The 18,763-nt window shown below is 45.6% G+C and overlaps 1 protein-coding gene across 1 annotated transcript in view; it reads right to left on the reverse strand.

Annotated features, from left to right (window-relative positions):
- Positions 1–16,899, reverse strand: part of LOC139933493 (uncharacterized) — a 40,110-nt gene extending 23,211 nt beyond the window's left edge. The window contains exons 1-2 of the mRNA XM_071927600.2: positions 16,000–16,899; positions 11,101–11,439 (exon numbers count right to left, since the gene is read on the reverse strand). Of these exons, the coding sequence (XP_071783701.2) occupies positions 11,101–11,439; positions 16,000–16,158 (498 nt within the window). The 5' untranslated portion in view covers positions 16,159–16,899. The remainder of the gene's footprint in view (positions 1–11,100; positions 11,440–15,999) is intronic.
- Between the last annotated feature and the right edge of the window lie 1,864 nt (positions 16,900–18,763).

An 18,763-nucleotide genomic window follows, 5' to 3' on the forward strand; every position in this document is an offset into this window, starting at 1 on the left:
TGATCAATTAATATTTTTGGTCTCTTCAGCCTACCATATTAAAAACTGAATTATTCAGCGAGCTCTGTGTGAGGGAATACTGTAATAGGCCTTTGAAATGGCACTGTGGCAGGAAGGCGTAGATTGAGCGTTGACACTGAGAATGAATCTTTATATGTGTGTGTTTCAGCAGACGCTGGCAGAAGAGGCTGGGACTGAAGCACATGGGCGTAAAGCTACTGCACACCTGAGTTTCCTGAAGCCTGAAAAAGATGTTTGATCTTTTTTAGACTGTTGGACTCATTCCTGTAAGGAGGAACATTGTTTCAGCTCTGGTCGTGTGTTTTTGAGCTGCCTTTTTGGATTGTGTAATTATTTAGTGGCAAAATAAATACAAACTGGGTTCAAACCTGGGTTCTCTCTCCAGTATCACTGAATATTATCTTAAGCGCTATTTCCGGTTTTAATACTGACGTAGATTATTTTCAGTATTTCAAATATACTTTCATTGCGTGCAGTATTTTTTCCGGGCCTGTCCAAATCCAAATTTGTACACAAAAGTAATCAAATACATTTGTCAAATGCATGTGAGTCCATTATAAGTGGATACTTGATTTTCCCACATCTATGGAATGCCTAGAATCTCTTCTTGCACAACTTCTCCTCATCTCTCAGGCTCTTATCCTCATCTCATCTCTCCATCTAAATCTCTTCCACTGGACTGCATTGTGGTCTGATTGTTCTCTCAATAACATCTGAGCCTGATCTCTGTGTGGGTTCAGGTCAGTGACTGCCTCCTATACAGAAACAACACAGTTCCAGTTGCCTGTCTTGACCAGCGCTGATAGTCTGGCATGTATAGAGAGTCCAGGGAGATTGGAAATGGGGTTTCCCAAAAACAAAACTACAAAACAAGAATGAGGAATGAGAATGAAACAATCATAAATCATCCCCCCGCAGCGCTGCGAGCTGTCTGGTCGTCTGGCTCTGTCCCTTAGCCCGCAGCCTCACACCAGCCTGACAGGGGTAAAGCTGAGGATTAGAACGGCTAGAGCCGACTATGCTAATTCAAAACACTACACAGACATCTGTGATAGCTTGCCAAATTCTATTAAATGAAGGTAAAAAAAAAAAGTCAACTTAATTTTCCATCCTCCAAACTCATTCCTGTTGGACCGTTTCTCGGCCTCTGCCACTGCTTCACTTCTCACTCTCTCTCTCCTCCAGTTCTCCAGCTCGACCCCTTACTCTCTATCGCACCCTTTCCCAACTCGTGCCCCTCTCTCTCCCCCCTGCCATCCCTCCCCCCCCTCCCTCCCTCCCCCCCCTCTATCTCTCTCTCAGACATGGGCAGGGTAGGATATCCCGACAAAGCCAGGCTGTACAAACACAGCTCTACGACAGGAAGAACTCCCAGCCCTGAGAGAGGAATTTCCCCTCAGAGCTCACACACCAATACATACTTAGACACACACACACACACACACACACATACACACATGCAGACTGCACACACACCTAGTGTACAGGCCCATGCACATACACACAATCACACAATTCAAACACACACAGGCATACAGAATTACACAAGTGCCCAATCTTTTTTTTCCCCCTTTGGTCCCTCTCACTCAGCCCTGATAAACTTTGTGGCCCTGATGTGGTGGAGATTGTAGGCAATGAGTACTTATAAATCATACTATAAATCGTGTGTGTGTGTGTGTGTGTGTGTGTGTGTGTGTGTGTTTCTCAAAGACACACTGCTTATCACTGAACAGGATTCAATGGCATTTGCTTCAGTTATTCAGCGATAGATAGCATCCAAAGGCTAGGAACCCTAATACATAAACGAATGTCTGGTCACACATTGTGCTCGTTTCACACATCCATACTCAGAAAGATGAAGGACATCCACATGCAAAATATTCATACACTCAGTCTGCACAATAACAATATTGCATGCAGACACATACATGGGCAACTAATTAACAACTACACATGTGCTGTGCATATGATAGAGAAAATTAAATTGGCAGCAAACGTTTCCTACAACTTTTAATATTCATATTCTGCAGCTGAGCCGGTACTGCCTTCATACGGATGGCAACCTTCACCTAAGTATCAGTAAGCCAACATAATTATAGACTCTCCCTCTCTCTCACACACATGTACACACACACACACCTCACATACACACACAAACATGCAAACCGTTGTCATGACAGCGGCTGTGCCTAAGCTGGATAGGATGGCTGACACCTCACCTGCACTACAAATTAGTAGTGGAGGTAACCACAGTAACAACGCTATTACTATGCCAGCGGCAAAGCTCCAGCCATACATCAAGTTACAACAGGTGCAATAATACGGCAAAATCAAAACCTATGGATACCGGCACTAACTGATCAGTTGCATGTTATTGTAATGAGAGAACGAGGAAGATTGAAAGAACACAGCCTGCAGTGAAAAGCTAAAAGGACGCTGCTCTTCAGATAAGACTCCACTCGACTAAGAAAATAAAATGTTAAAGGGCAAAGGCTCCCTAAAGGCCCACAACTCAAGGAAGCCTCATATCAGCGTGATTATTGTGTTATTGACTGATTCTGGCTTACAATAACAAAGAAAAAATCAATTTCTTCGAACCAAGGAGTGGCAAGACAGAGCGAGAGGGAGAGAGAGAGCAGCATTACAGTGGCTAATTTGTGAATTTCAAAAGTCGCTATGGATGTAAGCCACTGTGCGTCATCTCTCTGCCCTCAGGCTGACACACACACACATACACACACACGCACACACACACACACACACACTGCAAGATAGGTGGAATTAGACCCCCTGTGTGCACCCGTCCACCCCACCCTGCTGCCATGACCCCAGCCCTTTAATTACCTCTCTCTGTTCTCACATTCTCTCCATCTCTTTGTTTTTCTTTCATTCTGGACATGATTAGCATCAGACTTTATCTCCCCACTCCTCCCTCGCTCATTTTCCATCTACTGCCCCCCACCCCCCCGACCCATCTCTACCTTGTCATCTTCCCTCGTCAGCTCTCCCTCTTTCTCCATTTATCCCCAAACTCTCCCTCTCTCTCTCTCTCTCTCTCTCTCTCTCTCTCTGCATCCTGTCCTCTCCCTCGCTGTCTGTCTGGCAGTCACATTCTTCTCTGGGTTAATTGGCTTAAACAAAACTATGTGATTCCAGGCTACTTCAAACGCTCGGGAACAACAGAGGCCTCTTGACATGTTATGCCCCCCCTCCCCCTCCTCCCCCCTGTCCTGTCCTCCATCACATCCCCCTTTACCCCCCCCCCCCCCCTTGCTTATGACTCTCTCAACAGCGTGAGTAAGCCATCATGACACACACCCTCTCCTCCTGTGTACAGTCTAACCCCCCCACCCCACTGTACCACCTGCGCCCCACGCTGAGTTCATCCACTCCCCCCCCCCACCGCCACCTCCACCATCCCCCCCCCACCACCCCCAACTCCCTCACTCTCACTCCCTTTCCTTCAGTCAGTCTCTCCTCAACAGTCTGTAAGATCAACTTCACCCTTTTGACCATTAATCTCGACTATGTCTACCCCCTCCCATTGTAGACAAACTGCCCCCCCCCCCCCCCACCACCTCGACCCCCTCACCCCCTCCACCCCCTCCAACCCCCCTGACTTCCCGGCTTCCGCAGGAAATTACCTTGTCTAGCCACTGGCCGCTAAACATTCACGGCTGTGTGTTCAGCATGAGGCATTACGAGCGTGAAAATGGAATTGGTAACGGGTCTGGGAGTATTTGTGTGTGTGCACAGAATAGTGTGTGTGTGTGTGTGTGTGTGTGTGTGTGTGTGTGTGTGTGTATTCTTGTATTTCTGTAGTCATGAGAAACAAATGTCCTCACAAGCATAGAAAGATGAGGAAAACTTTGCTGGCCCTTACTTCTTTCAGGGGCGATTTCAGGGTTATTTTAGGATTAGATTTAGGTTAGGGTAAGGGTTAAAGGTGTAATAAGTAAGAATCTTACTGCCCCACAGCACAAAATGATTTACAGGATTGTTGATCAATACCAATGACTCAATGATTACTTGACCAGTAACCCCCCCCCCCATTATTATAGTAATTTGGTATCATGATATATTACATATACAGTGTGTATATTATATATATGTTTCTGCTGGATCTCTGCTCTAATTAATAGCTATCTTACTAATATATCTTACTAATAGCTGTCCAACTCTATACTTTATTGTTTGTGTCAATTACAGGGTCAATTCCTTGGTCGCTGATAGAGTTCAATAAGAGTCATAAATAACTTTATGCCCCTTTAAAGTTAGGCATGCAGTGGAGACTAGGGTTAGCGGTTGGGGAGTGCATGGAATCAATGAAGGCCCTCACAAGTATAGTAATACAAATTTGTGTGTGTGTGTGGTGTGTATGTGGGGAGAGAGAGAGAGAGAAAGAGAGAAAGAGACTAATACAGAGTGAGTCTGTGAATGGTGGATGGCCTTTCAAATGCTCTACAGTTTCTAATTTCTATGTAAACAGGATTGAAGGTTGTAGAGAGAAACATGGCCTCCTAAAATAGACAGACAGCAATCATAACAATCTCATACAGAGAGACAGATAGATGGATAGACGGATAGACGGATAGACAGACAGATAGATAGATAGACAGATAGATAGATAGATAGATAGATAGATAGATAGATAGATAGATAGATAGCACAGAAAGAGAATGAGCGATTACCATAAAACTGATGAAAAGGCTTTTCAGTGGACTGATGTGACAGGTGGAGTAAAGTTTGAATCATAACCAGAACACCAGACAGACAGAATGAGAGCAGGGGATTATCATGTGATAATGACACGTACATGTAGTTAGACATATAGGGATGATGTATAGCTTAGGGGGCTGAATAGGAACGAAGAGGCAGAACGGGACGTGGCTGAAACCGTAGCGAGGAGCACCCTGGTGAGAATCGGTCAGACTTTTCCACAGTGTCATCACGCTACTCACTTGAGCTTCAGGAATAGGAACAACCGCAAGGAGAAGCGAGGGGATATTTATGACAACCGTACTGTAACGCCGCCTGCTCTGTGTAATCCGCAGGGACGCGATGTGGCTGAACATCACCAGAGGGCAACGACACCGAGAACAAAGGGTTTACAACGAGGGATTTGGAGGACTGGGATGGGCGGAGAGAGAGAGAGGGAGAGAGAGAGAGAGAGAGAGGGAGAAAGTGTGTGTGGGAGAGAGATGATGGCTGAGTGACTTTGGAGGCGGCGGCAAGGGGGAGCAGGGGGGGGGGGTTAAGCAGAGAAAAGAAGACAGAGAGAGAGAAGGGGGGGAAGGTAAGGATGAGAGGAGGGCAGCTATAGAGTGAGAGAGACGGGAGCTGGATCAATGGCGCTGAAGGAAAGGTAACTATTTGCTGTAATTACGCCGGTGCAACCACTTCAAATGATGCGTACCTGCGAACTTAGGGACACACCGTATACCGCTCAATGACACACAATGACATTACAGACACACAGACACACGGCAACGTCACAGCGATCATGTAAATCTGGGTTCCACTGCCTCTTTTCACTTCTAATAAAGAGACTCCTATTCTCAATCCAATTTGCACACAAATGAAATCATTAAAACACGCCTCCCTTGAGACGTTTACCCCCGGGTTATTAACTTATCTCTAAAAAACACAAGCTCAAAATCCTGATGGAATTAAACATCTTTGTGTGTTTTGTGTGTGTGTGTGTGTGCGTGCGTGCGTGTGTGTGTGTAGCATGGTGAATTCATGTACAGTATCTGTGTGTTTGAGTGTGCCGATTGGGGACGAAATGAAAAGGTTACAAGGAGAAGTGTGTGTGTGTGTGTGTGTGTGTGTGTGTGTGTGTATGTACGCACAGTGCACACATCAGTATCAGCACACACGCAGGTATGCGTGGGTGTGTAGAGAGAGTCAATTAGGGGACAAAAGCGAGGAGAGCACAAACGGTTGGAGGAGAAAGAGTGAAAGAGAGATTCAGGAGAGAAAGAAAGCTCTAACTGTGCTCTCTGTCTGCCGCTCTCCTCCCATTTCCCTCCAGCCACTTCCCCAGCTTGGCTCCCACACAGCAGGAATGCACAGGTTACCCCGCTGTGTGTGTATGTGTGTGTGTGTGTGTGTGTATGTATGTGTGTGTGTATCCTATATAATGGTATGGAGAGTCTCTGCTATTCAGCTCGATTCTGCTTTTCTACACACCATTCATGACGAAACACAAAGATGACAGAGCGACAGTAAGAAAGTTGCAGGTAAGAAGACTCGGCCCGCAGTGGATACACCTGAACATATTTGCATGATGGCCTCGCTTTGCATGCTGAACTCAATTCTCTCTAGGATGAGAAGAAGCCGCCCAAAGATTTGCCTGAAAATAATTCCACTGATGAGGAAGGTCTTTGTTAACTCAGCAGCGGGGTTGGGCAGGTTACTTTAAAACATGTATTCCGTTACAGTTAAAGTTTGCTTACAAACACATTTTCTTCTGTGTTACATTTTATAAAGACGTAGAACACCTGCCACTATTTAAATGGTTTCTCGCTTTCACTTTAAAAGCAAAAAATCCTATCATTTTTCACATGTATTTGTCATCAGAATACACAGTTTTTTAGGTAACATAATGGAACACAGTTACATTTATTTTGTAGTTAGAATACATAATGCCGTTACAAGTATAACGTTACAACCCAACCCTGCTTAAATGTGATCTATCTCACATTCGTTCATGAATGCTACTCAAATTGTTTACATCCAAGTATATAACTATGTACTCTGTGAATTGGAATATGTAGTATGAATCTCTAACATTAACGCTGTAAAAATAACAATGTTGTGAGTATTTGGAGAGTCGTGGGCATCAACACACCCCACCTCTGACTTCTCTATTTACTCACAAGACAGGCTCACAGTCCTCTAATTGGCCTATGAATAATTAACAGTAGAAAGACATGAGCGATATCTGTTGGTTGTATTTATCTTCTCCACACTCTGAATCCTCTCTATGAATTGGCACATAGCTCTGTTCGTTATAACACATGATATACTCCTCATATCTATGCAAACAGCTCAAAATACATGATACATTCCCCGGAACGGAAACAAGCGGAAGCTGACAATGGCCGGTGTACATGTCAAAAGTTTGGACACACCTGATTGAATGCAATGTTTTTCATAATCTTAAAGCTATTTTGATCTAAAGGCTTATGCTTCAATGCTTGAAATTTGTTTCTCAGACAAATATAAATAGTGAAGTTGATGCCTATGTATGAATTTCTTTCCAAAGCCTTTGCCTTTCCATCAAGGCAAAGGGCGGCTACTTTAAAGAATCTAAAATATAAGATAGTTTTGATTTGCTTAACACTTTTTTGGTCACTGCATAATTCCATTTGTGTTATTTCATAGTTTTGATGTTTTTACAATTCTAAAATGTGAATAGTAAAAAGAAAGAAAAATGCGTGTGACTGGTAGTGTATGTGCACAGCAAGCATACATGCACACACATGCACACTCATTTGTGCACACACACGCATACACACACACACACACACACACACACACAGCTGAATGCGAGTCCAACCCACCCAGTGACAGCCAGCTATGGCCCCTGGCGGTGAACCAGACCGAGGATAAGAGTGAGGGGCCCGACACTTCAGCTGAGGATTATGAGCGGCGTACTGAAGATCAAGAGGTGGGGTCCTGACTCCATTCACTTCACTTTAACAGTATTTCTATAGCACCTATCATACAGTCATTTGTCACAGGACCTTTTTAACAAAAGACCATTCTTAGATAAAGCAGTCCTGAGTGACAAAGGGCAGGGAAATGTCAGCTTCAGTTCTCACAATGCGAGGCAAGGGTTGGTCTCCCATCGGATCCAAACATCCTACAAATTACAATCACATGTATTGAGGAACAAGCATGAAGAGAGCACATCCATCTCTCTATATGTCTATTGTCTTTATATAATCGCCACCTGGTCATTTCTTTTGCGATGTGAATTGTAATCCCCTTATTTTTTAATTTCTACCTATTCATTCATTTATACCCTGATTGGTTCAATCATCCCAGTTCTGTCAGATAAACATCAGGAACAAACACAGCGCTCTCTTGGCAGCTCTCGATATTTTCCGTCTTCATGCAAACAGATATAACAGTGAAAACACCACGAGAGAGGGATTTAAGAAATGACCTCACAGTTTTGAAGTCTTTGAACTTTTCCCATATCCGCAGAGGCGCCTAAGCTAAAACATCCCAGACCGCGGTGTGACTGTGATTCCAAAGCTGGACTCAAAATGGAAAGCCACGTCCCTCAGCCTATCTGCAGGATTACTGATGAACAGGAGGCAGAGGCAGATCTGGTTTTAACATCTGAAAAGAGACAGGTCAAATAACGGACAAGTGTTTTTACACAGTCCTACGTCACTCTTGCTTTGATATGAGTTAATGGCTCAGATGACTTTTGGTGATATTAGACAGATGACATTAGGAAGCCATTTTGTGGTGATTCATCACTGCCATAAGTGCTCAGAATATTTGAAATATATCTTGACCCTTTGCAAATCCACAAAAGTCACCACATTTGATACGGATATCACATCAGTTATCACTTTTTTGCTGTAAAGTTGGTCCATTGAACCTTAATACAGACTCTGAGAGTGTTGAGGGCGATCTGAGGTTTGGTCCTGTCACACACAATGTTCCTATCAAGGCTAGACACGGGACCCACATGTCAAAAAAACACTGGTATTGAATTCTTATTTCCAACAACTGCCTGGCAAAAAGTGAGCCAAGTTATCTCGATAACATATACATAAACGATACACAACACAAAGACATGAACGTATGCATGTACTTGTGTGCCCATACATAAACATGCACACATAGAAACACACACAGATGAATACTCATGCACACATTTCCCTGAAGAGATTAATGGGAGAGAGAAAGAAAGAGTGAGCGAGTGAGGGAGGGCAGGAGACAGAAAGAGCTCACCTTTCCTCATAATGACTCTGCTCACCTGTTCATCCCCTCACCTGGGGCAGGGGGATCAGAATACTACCTGAGCCTCCCCTCCGCCTCCCCCCCGTCGCCTCCCCCCCCCTCCCTCCCAGAGATGGCCAGATAATGTGAGTCTTTCAGCTGTGCTTCCCTCCATAGAAATGCATTGAGGCTGCGGCTGTGTGTCCCAGCGCTCCCCCCTGCAGCCCGGCCCGCCCCGTGGCCCGGCCCTGAAACTGATCCAGCTAGGCTTTCTGACCGAGAATTTTCTCACACTCGTACCTGCCACTCACACACCTCCCCAGTGCGGACCCAAAAACAATGAAAGTGTGACACACTCACACACTCTCACACACACATGCACATGTACACATGTATGCACACAAAGCAAGCCGTACACAGATAAGGGAAGATAATTAGCTCTGGGACGTGGAGTCTCACAGGTAAATGGGCCGATACTAATCAAAAAACAAGAAACCAAACCTAACTGTGTGTAACATTCTTGTGTGCGTGTGTGCATGCATGCGTGCAAGCATTTGTGTGTGTGTGTGCACGGGCCAGTGTGTCTGTGTGGATACATTAGGGGTTTGTGCGTTACCCTCTGTGTGTATATGTGTGCAAACTGGCACACAGACAAAGGGCTAGCGACCAGACTTTGTTCCCGACCGCTCTAAAACTTCACCTGGCTTTGTGCAATATTGGAAACATTATTGCTACACAATATGATTAGAATTACAACCATACGGCCTTCTCCTGCCATTTCAGTAATACTTTCATTATGAGCAACAAGTCATCCGTGCTGGGAGAGGTCACAAAGTCTCTCAGGCAATAACACCAAAAGGACTGCAGCAGAATTCCTCTCATCGAAACGGCAAAACTAAGAAACAAACAAAACCCCTCCAATCTCTGGAAACATTGCGGCTCACTCCTCCGTGTCCCTGCCAAGTCATTTTAAAGGGATTCTGCTCTCTCTGGCTCTAGCTAGATTAATAAACAAGCATTAATAGCTGAAAAAAAAAAATCCAGGAAAAAGACGGCTAATGGGTGACGATGGAGGGATGGACTGAAGCATTGAGAAAATGTGAAAGTGAAATGTGAGAGTGATGGAAGGAAGTGAGAGCGTTGCCAGTTGAGAATATTAGCATCCCTCATTGCTATCAGCTGAAAGCTTTTCACATTCCTGCCCATGGCCGTCCCCCACCCTCTGCGTTGATCTCAGGGCTCAAAGGCAGACAAATAAAACAACATATTTGTGAACAGATATAATCCATTATGAGCCAGAGCTAACAAACCCTGCTCTGTTTGGTGAAGGCCTCAAGGCTCCGCCGTACAGCTGAAGAACTCCCTCATCCCTTCTTACTCATATTTGTTGTTTCTTGTCCCCTTCTTCCTGCACCGTTAGGACGATGCGGGGAAGGGGAGGAAAGAGAAAAAAAGAGAGAGAGAGAGAGAGGGAGCTGGAGTAGGAAAAGAGAAAGGTGGACTGGAGTAATCGATAGCTCTATCTTGGCCAGACTGGCCTACCGTTGAGCTAATGTGCGATTAATCGGTCGGCTCTTTAATGAAGACACAAGTCGGAGCGGCCAGCGGCTTGAAGTCTGATAGAGACACAGATTGTTCGATACGCTCCGAAAAAAGATGAAAAGCACCCACAGTGCTTAGAGAAGAGCAGAAAGGACAGAACGTTTTGGGGGAGGAAGCGGGACACAGAGGACAGAGAGTTGCAGCGGAGGGAAGAGAGAGTTCAACGAAGAGATCAAGGAATGAAAGGCCTTACTGTATATGTGAAATATGGCCAAAGACAACACTGTAAATTACGTATAAATATGATTTTCTACAATGTTGTGGAGCCACATTTCATATTTTATTACAGAAATCTAAACAGTGCATCCAGTGCAACCTGTTACACACCAGCACAGAAAGAAAGGAAAGGTGTATATAATGTAAAAGCATGCGAAGTCTGCCTCAAAGAGATATTGCCATCATTGCTATTCCAGTCTAGTCTCAGTTTGAGTGTATTGTTGTACTTGAAGCTTTGCCTGTTCCCCTGGTAACCATAGGCCTACTGATAACTAGCTCTGCTCCCATACTCACTGGCCAGGCGTATTTGAAGGGAATGACAATGTGTCCATTACTCCCATCCCCTCCTCCTCCTCCTCCTCCTCCTCCATCGTGACCTCGGTGGCGGAGCGACTGGGAGTTTCCACCCAGGATCCCCGTGCTGCCTGTCCCAAACGTGCAGGCTCCGGTCGGGGCGACCCGGGCTTGGTACTCCTTGAGGCAGGCTCGGAAGAAGGTGTCACACGGGTCCCTGAGAGAGCAGCCCTTCCCCTCGCTGGCCTGGAGGTCGCAGCACTCTCCGGTCTGCAGCAGTCCGTCGGGGTTCTGGAAGTGACGGATCTGCAGCTCGAACATCCCCACCGCGCACACAGCCTGGGTCCACGGAGGGCAACGAGTGGGAGGAGAGAGAGAGAGAGAGAGAGCGGCATTAACGTACGATCTATCACACAAACAAGCACGGTGCATGGAAAGAAAAGCAATTAAAGTATACAGAGTTTCCCTGGTGTGTATTGATGCAAAAACACCAAGAGCCAACAAAGAGTTTTAGAGTAAATGTCTGCTGCTGTTTCACTTGAATCTATATGCACTTTAAATTGTCTGTGTCCTCTGCACATGTGCATGTGTATGTATGTATGTTTTTATGTATGATGATATGTATGTTTTATTCTATTATACATGCATTGCTCTTACTTTGGCTTTGTGAAGCACACCGTGTTGCTTTTTGCATGAAATGTGCTATACAAATAAAAATTTGACTCGACTTGACTTGACAAATCAAACATGAAGCCCCAAACACACAGCATCAAGACAGCAAGAGCACAGATCCACCAGATGCTATTTTTTTTTCCATGCGTGTGTCTTTCCCTCATTGTTTACAGTGAAAAGGAGGCATTGTGCAACCAATGCACCATGAAGCACAGTGAGCGAGTTTCAGGAATAGCCCGTGTCTGGGAGCTTCCTGTGGTCTCACATTCAGAAAACTAAATCTCATTTTTGTCTCCGAAAAAATGTATCCGGTGGTTCCGCACTTCAAGATTCTGCTTTTGTGCCACTTTACAAAGAAGCTGCCATTTTACAGGAGAAGGGCAATATTCTGCTAGAGCCTCCAGACATATTGGTGTTTCTGAAAAAGAATTTCATTCATAAAGTGATAATGAAGAGAATGAATACACCTGCTTCAAGAGTGGAGTGTCGTATTTCAGGTGCTGGGCTCTCTAGTTCTGGGAAATCTGCGGCCGCACGTCTCCTCTGTATCGTCTGTTAGGTTTTATCAGCGCTACGAGACAACAGCCCTCCGACAGATAGCAAGAGAGAAAGAAAGGAGGAGATAACATTGATTCCCACAACTCTCTCTCTCTCTCTCTCTCTCTCTCTCTCTCTCTCTCTCTCCGCCAACAGAAGAAAAAATCGAACTCCTCCATCCAAATGGACAGATACACCCCCGATCCCGCCACACAATCCTCTATCTACCTGTTTATCTCCCCATCTGTCTCAATCTTCCCCTCCCTCTTATTTACCTCCCTCCCTCCCTTTGTCTCGGTCTCTGTTCCCTGTCATGCACTTCCTTCACCTTTGTATCCCACTCCTCTTTCTTTCTTTCTTTCTTTCTCTCTTTCTTTATTTCTTTCTTTCTCTCTTTCTTTCTTCCTCCCTCTGTGTCAGTACCACTCCCTTCTTTTTTTCTCGCCCTCTCCTCCCGGGGGACGACGACACTGGGAACCTGGCCACAGTCTTTTTTTTTTTTCTTCCCCCCCCCCCCCCCCTCCTCCTCCCTTCTTTCTCTATCTGGGAACAAGCTGTAACTCCTGCCATCTCTCTTTCTCTCGGCATCAGCTCTCCTCTGCATTGTTGCCATTCTCCTTTTCATCTGTCTCTTTCTTTCTTTCTTTCTCTGTCCTCCCTCCCAGAGCGTGTGTAAAGATGGGTGGAGGGGGTACACACACACACACACACACACACACACACACACACACACACACACACAATCACTCACACACACTCTCTGCTAGAGTTAACAAGACCCCCTGAGAGTCTCAAAGAGCACCAGGGTCAGGTGTGTGTGTGTGTGTGTGCTCCTGTCTGTCTGCAATGTCACTGTAGCGGTGGAACAATGGCTGTAGCTTCTTCCAACAACTGGAAACAAAAAAATATCTCAGTTTGACGCAAGACTAAAATCTCTAAAATTACAGTGGATCATGGGAAATTAAACCAAAACATCAACAGAAATCGCAACAAGCTCTCACGGTCAACATGTGTACCGCCGAGCCAGAACCAGGACCTCAGGCGGCCCGTTGTGTGCGTGGTTGTGTGCTCCTGTCCCCGAGCTGGGAGGGGGGGGGGGGTTGGAGGTGAGGGGTTGGGGCGGGGGTTGGAGGGGGGCTAAACTCCTCTACATCAAAAGGCTTGTGGAGATACAGTGCCACTCATCACTCTACATCCTCCTTTCTTCCTCTCCTCCTCCCCCTCCCTCAGCCATTCCGGGCATACCAGCGTTTCAGCGCTCAATCTAACCGGCTGCTCAGAGAAAAAGAGAAAAACGGATCTCAGCCCTCTGGGTTTGGGCCGTCTCTGCAGGAGAGCCACTAAAGTCTCATTACACCCAAACACAGGGTAGGTTACAGCCAATCCCCCCTCGATCTAAAGATTAACATTCACGGGTCAGTACCTGGGCTCCATTTAAACTATGTTAAATAGTTAGGTTACACTGACTAACTGTCATAAACGATTACCCCTGTTTGGACAAGAGAGCAGGGTGAAGGCCAAGTCACTTGCAATTGATTCAATTCAGGCAATGGATTTTCTTCAGTATTATAAAACTGGAATTATTTTGCCATAGAGAGGTTCTTATATCCAATTAAGATTACTGAGAATGAATGCCCTTTCATTATTCTGATAAATTACAGTTTCAATTCAGCTTTTAAATTGAGGGAAGTGAAAGTGAATAGAGTCTAACTCTGTACAAGACACAGCTGAAAATCACATGTTGTAACGGTGTGGTGTGACAATGCGGTTTTACGCCCCACACTGCAGAGCAGCCTCAAGAACAATGATGTCCAACAACAGATAACCGACAAGCAGCCTCACATATGAACTGTTACATTTTACATAGGTTTGGGTATCTCCTGAATTGCCACTGATAAGGAAGGTCTCCTGTCTTCTGCATTATAAATGGTCAACAGCGGAGGATCCAGACGTGTGTGTGTGTGTGTGTGTGTGTTTCACACTGCAGTGCAGTCAGAGAATGGAGGGAGTGTAGCGTGTTGTTCTTCAGCTGTGAGGCAGAGGGGTTGCAGAGGTGCAGGGAGAGACATGTGGAGCTGTCCGAACGTTCACACGCCCCACAGTTACTCGGCTCTGCCCCCTGGCTCCACACACACCCAAGTCACACACGCAGGCTCTGTGCTCCCTGTGCTGAAAACATGCTTGCACCGCACCATGCACAAACACACGCACATGCACACACACACCCTCCGCTTGAGAACATCTGGGCCTTACTGCTGTTAAGATCCTGTCACACAACTACAGGCATCCTGATCAGGCTGCTGCCCTCCGTGCCTGATAGCGCGCAGGAAAAAAAGAAAACATATTTGGTCGCCCAATTTTCTCTCCATGATTCAAAACATCAATGAAGAAAAAAAAGCGCTCCAGTGGGTGCTCACAAAAATGAAGGTGCTCTTTGGTTGGGGAAAAAAACAACGCATGCATATTCAAGAAAAAATACCAAGGCAACTCTTCCTTGTGATAAATTATTAAAAAGCCTTGATTCACTGGCTAGTCCATTTTGGGACTGTTAAAAAGCCAACATGTTTCAGCTAACACACCTTCATCAGGGAAAGGTAATGTTGCAATGTGGGCTTTCCATGCTGCTTATACTGTGCAAAATGCTTTTGGTTGGATTGCTGCATCAGAAGCATCTGTCAAAATCAAAGTTATCATAGTATTTGCTGTTATCTGTAGAGCTCTAACACACAAGAGGGAGGCTGAATTCAGATGGAAGGTGTGAAAATAGTCAGCAAGAGCCTGACAATGAGAGATAATGTGAAATAGACAAACAATGCAGCAGTAAGTTATGTATAGGCAAACATGCTCACTAAGATGGAGATGCAGAGAAATCCAGATGCAAACACACCTTTACCATTAACCGGTGTGTAAACAACAATAGATGTTGAACAGTGGGTGGGAGGAGAAAATGAAAGTCTTCCCTCTTATTCTCCATCATCACACTGGTGGCATCATTGTCCCTCAAAAGGATTTATTCACCATTTTAGTCCCAAAAATGAAGCCTATGCAACAGCTGTAGGCTGCCATTACCCTTGACTTGTAGGTTAGCCATGAATGATGATATAAAATAACATTTCCTCTTTATAGTCTCTATAACAAAGCACTTAAATCACAGTTTAAGTGGCACATAATTCTAATGTTAAATAGTAAGAGGATTTTTTTTCTCCTTTGCAAGCATGGAACAACAAGCGCATCCCCAACGAAAAAAATCACTTTAATAATCCTAAAATATTCCTATAGGGACTTAAAGTGTATCTGCGGTACTCAACGGTGAGTTTATAGTGACCTTATGCTTCTTTGTATTATTTTCTATTTTTTATATGATAGCATTAATATTCCTATAGTATTCCTATGGGTCATTATATTTTTGCTGAGATATTTGTATCCTATCTTTCTGAAAATGTATCATAGGATTACTACAGTTCTTCATTGTAGGGGATATTACACGCAAGAGGGCTGAAACAACAGGTGGGCACAGCGCCATGGGAGCAGGGAAAGGGAATGAGGGCAATACAAGAAGGGAAGGGACAGCGTGGACTCCATTATCGACTGTTTTCACGCAGCAGCGATAAGAAATAGGCTAAACCACAGTTAAAAGTCAGCCGCGGGGTTTTAAGAGCCGCCCAAAATAGCACTTAATCGGTGGCTTACCTGCGGATGTATTGTGAGCGCGACGAGAAAAATCACAGTCCGCTGTAGGTGGAGGTGTCCCCGGTGTCGGTCAGTCCTCATGTCTGGCCTCCCGGTGAGCATTACGCTTCCGTTCCTGGGATCGACCCGAGTTCTCCCGTGCGCTCTTCCCCTCTCCATCCCTGCGTCGGGGGGATTGGCACTGCGCGCTCTGACGGTGTCCCCCCTCCGTCCAGTCCAGGCGGCTCTCCTCCTCTCCGGTCTACAGCCTGCAACTCTTGGAGAGCCACTTCATCGTGTCCAGTGAAGAGAAACCATAACTACCTCTGCCTCCACTTGGATTTACCCCCCCACCCTGCCACACCTGATCACCTAGCCCCTTGTCGCGGTGTCCAGGGTGGATTTCCACTGGGAACGACACACTCACCCAAGCACACACACCCTCTCCCTCTCCCTCTCCCTCTCCCTCTCTCTCTCTCTCTCTCTCTCTCTCCCGCACAAACACACACACACACACACGCACCTAAACACACTCCCCTTGCGCGATATTCCTCCCACCACCTGCGTTAAGAGGCTTTAAAGGTCCAATCTGCCGGCTCACTTGACTTGAACTCTCATCCTAATTACCTGACACACTCTCTCTCTCTGCGTCTGTCTGCCTCTCCTCGAGCCTGATCCGCGCGCACAAAAATAACAACTATGTCCCTATGAGCAGCGCACCTAGCCTAGAGTTTTTCCAGTTTCGTGATAAATGTATGAAAGCAACAGCCAAAGTCGCCTCTCTCCACCGGAGTGACTGCATTTCACTTTCTTCTCGCCCAACCGGCTGGTCATTGGTCAATCCAATCCGTAGCCCGGTGGCAATAACGTCAGTGTGGGAAACAGTGTGTGTGTGTGTGTGTGTGTGTGTGTGTGTGGGTGAGAGAGAGAGAGAGAGAGAGAGAGAGAGAGAGAGAGAGAGAGACAGAGAGAGAGAGAGAGAGAGAGCATGGAGGGTGTGTCCCGAGGCAGGGAATATCCGTCTTTTAGCTCTTGTCCGGTTGGTTCCCAGGACGCACCAATGCTCTCACCTCTCTCTCTCTCTCTCACTCTCTCTCTCACTCTCTCTCTCATTCTCTCAAAATCAAGCCTATTGCCTATCCAAACGAGTTTTTACAAATATTTCGCATTTACGCACGGGATTATTATGAATGCGTGTCCCCTCGCTCAGTTTCCCTGTCCCGTCGCCTCTGTAACAGTTCAGTTTCAGGCCTTCAGTATCACAGCTCACATCAAAGCTCCGCCGCGCCAATTAAATATCTCTCACGGTTTTGCGGAGGCTCGGGTGGCCTCTCTGAATAGCAAAGTTTCTATAGGCCTGCAGCGTTGTGCCATAATTAGAAGACCATTATATGGATGAGGAAATGGAATTCATTCACAAACAAGATCCCAATCAGTCCAGTGGGCAAAACAAGGCGCTTAATCTAGATAGGGAACAAAGAAACAAAACTGGCCCACACTATCAAGTGGTAGCTTCACTTGTAAGCGAGGTGTTTAGTTTATAATCTACTATTTTGACAAAGCTCAGTTACCCTACTAAACATTGGCTGGTGCAAAACGCCTGTGCGCGCGCATGGTCAGTGCGCAGATGAAATGACATGCAAGTAATCTAAACCCACCTTCCACCCAGGGCTACTGGCACATTCATGTCTGGGAATATGTGCTTGTCATGCCCACATTTACGATTAAACCTGTCCAGACAACTACTAGCCTACATTCATTCCACTGCTTAATCATGCCGCCAGCTACAAATAAACGGGCGAGCGGACAAATATAAAAGAAGAAGAGCAGGGCGCATCTTTTGCATATTGGCACCGGTCACATGGCATATTTTCCACTTCCAGCTTCCAGTCCTCGTCTGTTCGACCCAAGACCACCACACAATGTACCTTCTTTATCGGAGGAAATCTAATGAGATTCTTCCCCCCCCCCTCCTTTCACTTCCCTCCCCTCTGTTAAGGTCTATCATGGGCTTGTTGCTCAAGAGCTTCCCTGACAACCGCTGGTGTTTCCGCGGCCGGGCGCTGCGCGGTGACCCGGGACAGAACAGAGGGCTGTTGAGGAGCACGGCGGTGATTTGCATATGGGCGGCAATGACCCCCGAACACGAGCTGAATTATAACCAACCATCTAGAGAAATAGAGATATCACTGGATCTATTCACTGTTGTTGTTGTTGTTGTTGTTGTTGTTGTTGTTGTTGTTGTGACCACAGTGGTTACCTGTAGAAGAGTCACCAAACTGTGCAGCCTCTTGTCTTCACTCTCGGTCTGCCTTCCTAAATGGAAGTTTTATGAGTTGGATCTTTGGCACCATCTAATGGTGACACGTGTCCTTTTGCCAGAATTTTAATATGTAGGCTTTGACCTATTGATCACTACTTAAGTCTATGGAAGACACCCATATTATCAATCAAATGGTAGTGGTACAATCCATTTTTCTCTTTTTTTCCCCAACCACAGTTCTACTACAGAAGCTTCATTGCAATTTGATGACTATGTGAACCAAAATGTTTGACTGTAAAAAACAAGTAGTACCTCTCACCTCTGTCAAGAGTGTTGACACTACACATGTAGCACAGATTGTTGTATGACTGAGTGACTGATAAACAGCCTATCAGGTATTCAGCATACACACTGTATGACTAACCCTAGAAGTGGACAAATCCAACCTTAGATCCCACCTATTAGAGGCCATGTATTCAGTTCAGGACCGTCACTAACTGAGATTGTCTTGGGAATGCTATT

The sequence above is a fragment of the Centroberyx gerrardi genome, chromosome 6 (genome assembly GCF_048128805.1).
Source record: "Centroberyx gerrardi isolate f3 chromosome 6, fCenGer3.hap1.cur.20231027, whole genome shotgun sequence".
Lineage (NCBI taxonomy): Eukaryota > Metazoa > Chordata > Actinopteri > Beryciformes > Berycidae > Centroberyx > Centroberyx gerrardi.